Genomic DNA, 5,065 nt, shown 5'->3' on the forward strand with positions numbered 1-5,065 from the left:
CTTGGACTCAAGCGATTCTCTTGCCTCAGCCTCTCTAGTAGCTGGGACTACAGGCACCTGCCAAACACCCAGCCTGGGCTGGGTTCAAACCCACCAGCCTTGGAGCATGTGGCCAGTGCCCTAACCACTCAGCTATAGGCACCCAAGCCTGAAGATTTTTTAAGGGATGGTACTTGTGTACATGTGTTAATTTGGGTATTTTGTTTTTCTTTCTTTTTGACTCTCATCACTTTACTGTTGAAGCCCCCATGACATTGCATTCACAGATCATGTTACCTCATGCATAAGTCTGTTCCATTCCCACAGCCAGCACTCTCTATAGGTATAGACATGTATGTCTGCCCCTGAACAGTCTCCAATTGGTCTAAAAGTTGTTCCACTGGAACAACTGAAACACTTCTGGACCACTCTCATTTCAAAGCTTTTGCCAAAGTCCCTTTTGTCTTTTATTTTCTCCTTTCAGTTTCTTGGCAGATCTGATGGATAACTCGGAGCTCATCAGAAATGTGACCCTTTGTGGTCATCTCCACCATGGCAAGGTGAGAGAATTTTCAGCTACTTGGAACAGGATTTCTCTTCATGTTTTGAGCCCTGTGTCACAGAGGTTGAGGTTTGAGGTCTGAGGTCATAAGACTAGACCTCCTGATTTGGGGGTGGGAGGGAGCCTCTGGGCCTATTATGAAACCAGGCTGTGAAATTCTAGATTTCCTGAGTGGTGCATGGAGCCTGTCCCAAAAACCACTTGTATGCCTGAGCCTTGTGTCTACATCTAGACAGAAGAAAGGAAATGAAGTCTCACTGTGATTTTTATAAGTTTTCATTTCCTGAGGGATGCTTGTCCAAGAAAGATTTCATCTTTCATTTGAAAATAATCCTGTGGGGGTGGCACCTGTGGCTCAAAGGAGTAGGGCGCCAGCCCCATGTACTGTGGGTGGCGGGTTCAAGCCCGGCCCTGGCCAAAACTGCAAAAAAAAAAAAAAGAAGAAAGAAAGAAAAGAATCCTGTGACTTCAGTGTCGATCTATTGGTGTCCCATCATCCTCCTTGTTCTTCTCTTCCTCTCTTTATTCCTAAATTATGTGGTATATTGGGAGCGGGGTCGGGGGGCACAGGTACAGTAAATTTTTCTCTGTGGTTGGCAGGTCTTAACTGTCTCTTCCTTTTCAGACGTGTTTTGTAGATTGTTTAATCGAGCAGACACACCCAGAAATCAGAAAGCGCTATGACCAAGATGTGAGTAGAACTTATGCTGAGAGTTCAGGAGGAGCCATTCAGAATGTATACGGATGGCTCTTTCTTTTCCTTTCCTTCACCATTCACACTCTCTTTATGAATAATGACGCTTACAGAGTGAGGCTTTATGACTGTAATCTCTGTTAATAGACTGTAAGAAAAGTAATTTAACTTTCTTGGAAGCATAAAGAATATTAACCTGCAGTATTTGGGGCTGATGTATCTATTTTTGGATCCCTCTTCTGTTATGATATATCCTGACTTTTATTGTCTATGCTTTCCTGTAAGGGTATTAATAGCCTGCTCTATAAATATAATATAGTTGTACCTTGCTTTCATGGTAAATTCAAATGCCCATGAATGAGGCCAATAGTGGCTGTATGTCCCAGTGCAATAACTCTGTCCCAGTTCAACCTCTGTCAGATTGACTATTTAGAAACTTTGGCATGAAGGCCATTGTGTATCCCCCCTTAGCACTCATAAGAATTCAGTGCATTTGATAGGATTTAGCTTTCTACCCATATACTTGGTCTTTATTGACCTTCTCTTCTCCACCCCAAAAAACCCCCAAACTCCACACATTCAGGAGCATTTCCAGCTGTGAGGGCACTGGTCTCATTGTCTGGAATTGCTATGGGGACACCCTGCTGTCTTTAATCGCTTCTCCTCCTAAGCAGAAACCCTTCAGCAGGGAGGTGGTAAGGGAAAGTGATTGATGGTTTGTACTCAGAACAAGAGTCTGAATTCAGGTGGTAACGACAGTTAATTTTTTTTCAGCTGTGCTATACTGACATCCTCTTCACAGAGCAAGAGGTAAGTGTGGCTGGAGAAATCAGATTGTTGAGTTTTGTAGGAAACGTAGGGGAGCCTTTTATGATAGTGCTCTGGTCCAACCCCTACTTCTCTTTCCCCCTGTCCCACATGCCTTATCTCCCTGCTGCTTCAAGTCATCCCAGGATTATAAAACTGCAAACAGATCTAGGTAGGCAAGCTGTAGCATACAAGGGAGTCCTCCTGTCCTTGACCAAATAGGGTAAATAGTAAGAGGAGCCTTCTGCATTCATGCTATAAGTTACATAGAATAGAAACTCAATATGTTTTTTAAAATGGCATCATCCTTCAAGTCTGTAAGATGACTCCGTCCAGATGATGATCTCTTTCTAAGAACAGCTTCTTTTTGAGAATGGGTTCATATGTCTTTGTGCTTCTCTTTGTCTTTGCCTCTAGAACTTTAGCACTTTATCCCCTCTGTCCTCTGACCCCTATTTTTCCCTTTATTTCTTTTTTGAGACAGGATTTAGCTCTGGGGCCTGGGCTATAGAGAGCAGTGGCATCATCACAGCTCAATGCAGCCTCAAACTCCTAGGCTCAAGGGATCTTCCTGCCTCATCCTCCTGAGTAGCTGGGACCATAGGTGCACAGAACCCTGCCTGGCTAATTTTACTGTCTTTCTGTAGAGACAGGGTCTCGCTATGTTGCTGAGGCTGGTGTCAAACTCCTAGGCTCAAGCAACCCTAGCCTTGGCCTTCCCAAGTGCTAGAATTACAAGTGTGAGCCACCATACCCAGCCTCTCTTCTTTATTTCTGTCCTTTTTTCCTAAATGACCACATGAAAGGCTTCAGTACATTAAGTGTGGTTAACTGAAAGAATTTGGAATGGTGCTGGCATGTGACAGGCAATCAGTGAATGTTAGTTATTGTTTTATAATATATTTCTATATTTGTTTGAGGAGTTCTTTTGTTTGTTACTGTGGTTTTGGTTTCTGTTTTTTTGTTTGTTTGCTTTTTGTTTTTGAAACAGAGTCTCTCTACGTCACCCTGGAGTGCCGTGGCATCACAGCTTACAACAACCTCAAACTCTTGGGCTTAAGCGATTCTCTTGGCTCAGCCTCCCGAGTAGCTGGGACTATAGGGACCCACCCCAGCACCTGGTTATTTTTTTGGGGGTGCACTTGTCGTCGTTGTTTAGCAAGCCTGGGCCAACCTTGAATCCACCAGCCTTGGTGTGTGTGGCCGGTGCCCTACTCGCTGAGTTAGGGGCACTGAGCCTGTCTGGAGTGTTTTTAATATTTATTTTCTATGACAGCTTTTATAATTTTTTTTTTTTTTTGAGACAGAGCCTCAAGCTGTCCCCCTGGGTAGAGTACGGTGGCATCATAGTGCACAGCAACTGCCAACTCCTGGGCTCAAGCGAGTCTCCTGCCTCAGCATCCCAAGTAGATGGGACCACAGGTGCCTGCCACAATGCCCGGCTGTTTTTTGGTTGCAGCCATCATTGTTGTTTGGCGGGCCCGGGCTGGATTTGAACCCACCACCTTAGGTGTGCCACAGGGGCTGAGCCTATGATTTTTTTTTTAATTTAAGAAAAACCCTAAAATGTCCCAGATTGTTTCTTTTTACTTTTTTTTTCTTTTTTTATTGAGACAGAGCCTTAAGCTGTCCCCCTGGGTAGAGTGCCATGGCATCTCAGCTCACAGCAACCTCCAATGCCTGGGCTCAAGCGAGTCTTCTGCCTCCGCCTCCCGAGTAGCTGGGACCAAAGGCGCCTGCCACAATGCCTGGCTATTTTTGGTTGCAGCCATCATTGTTGCTTGGCGGGCCCGGGCTGGATTCGAACCTGCCACCTTAGGTGTATGTAGCTGGTGCCTTAGCCACTCGAGCCACAGGCACCGAGCCTCTTTTTACTTTTAAGAAGCTCAGCAGTTACTTTTGTTTCCAATGTATGAGGAGGCTAAGATTTTAGGACTCTAGATTCTCTGTTAAGATTTAATACTGCTTTGCTTGCTTATTCGTTTTAGTTTTTTACATTTGAATTAACCCCCACCACCACCATAAATACAGTCTGGCTCCAAGATATTTTATCTTCCAGGTCCTGATGGTTGAGACCTAGATAAAAATCACACCCACTAGGAGAGACCCTGGTGTAATTTACTAGCAGTTGGCAAGCCCTAAAAGCAGAAGGAGCCTCTTGTGTAGGAAGAAGTCCTGACCCTTGTCTTTTTGTGCCTTTCAGAGAGGTGTTGGCATCAAAAGCACCCCTGTGACAGTGGTCTTGCCAGATACCAAAGGAAAATCTTACCTCTTCAATATCATGGATACTCCAGGTAGGTAATTCTTTGACTTTTTACTAGTGGAAACTTACCCTGTTGGGTATCTGTACTCCCACTTTTCAGAGCAGAACAGAGCTGGACTTGTTTGTTTTACATTTGCCTCACCTTCATTGACACAGTTTTCGTCGTCTTTTTTTTTTTTTGAGACAGAGTTTCACTTTGTCATCCTCAGTAGAGTGCTATTGGCATCACAGCTCACAGCAACCTTCAGCTCTTGGGCTTAGGCGAGTCTCTTGCCTCAGCCTCCTGAGTAGCTGGGACTACAGGTGCCCACCACAACACCCAGCTATTTTTTTTTTGTAGTTTAACCGGGGTCAGGTTTGAACCTGCCACCCTCAGTGTATGGGGCCAGTGCCCTACTCATTGAGCCACAGTCGCCGTCCTTCTTTGTTTCTTTTTTTTGAGACAGAGTCTCAAGCTGTTGTCCTGGGTACAGTGCGATGGTGTCACAACTCACAGTAACCTCAAACTCTTGGGCTTAAGTGATTCTCTTGCCTCAGCCTCCCAAGTAGCTAGGACTGTACGCACCCACCACAACACCTGGCTATTTTTTTGTTGTTGCGGTTGTCATTATTTAGCTGGCCTGGGCTGGGTTCAAGCCCGCCAGCCTTTGTGTATGTGGCCAGCACCCTACCCACTGAGCTATGGGCACCGCCGACACAGTTGTCATTTTTAACTCTCCTTTGGTTAATTAGCAAGCACCATGCTCCAGGCCTCCTATTT

General features: G+C 45.1%; 1 protein-coding gene across 1 annotated transcript in view; it reads left to right on the top strand.

Annotated features, from left to right (window-relative positions):
• Window positions 1-463: 463 nt before the first annotated feature.
• The window catches only part of EFTUD2 (elongation factor Tu GTP binding domain containing 2), a 32,584-nt gene continuing 27,982 nt past the window's right edge, over window positions 464-5,065 (top strand). Inside the window, exons 1-4 of the mRNA XM_012803022.2 lie at window positions 464-539; window positions 1,167-1,232; window positions 2,010-2,045; window positions 4,246-4,336. Coding sequence (XP_012658476.1) covers window positions 480-539; window positions 1,167-1,232; window positions 2,010-2,045; window positions 4,246-4,336 — 253 coding nt within the window. The 5' untranslated portion in view covers window positions 464-479. The remainder of the gene's footprint in view (window positions 540-1,166; window positions 1,233-2,009; window positions 2,046-4,245; window positions 4,337-5,065) is intronic.

The sequence above is a fragment of the Otolemur garnettii genome, unplaced genomic scaffold, assembly GCF_000181295.1.
Source record: "Otolemur garnettii isolate 467f Iridium unplaced genomic scaffold, OtoGar3 scaffold00018, whole genome shotgun sequence".
Taxonomy (NCBI): Eukaryota; Metazoa; Chordata; class Mammalia; order Primates; family Galagidae; genus Otolemur; species Otolemur garnettii.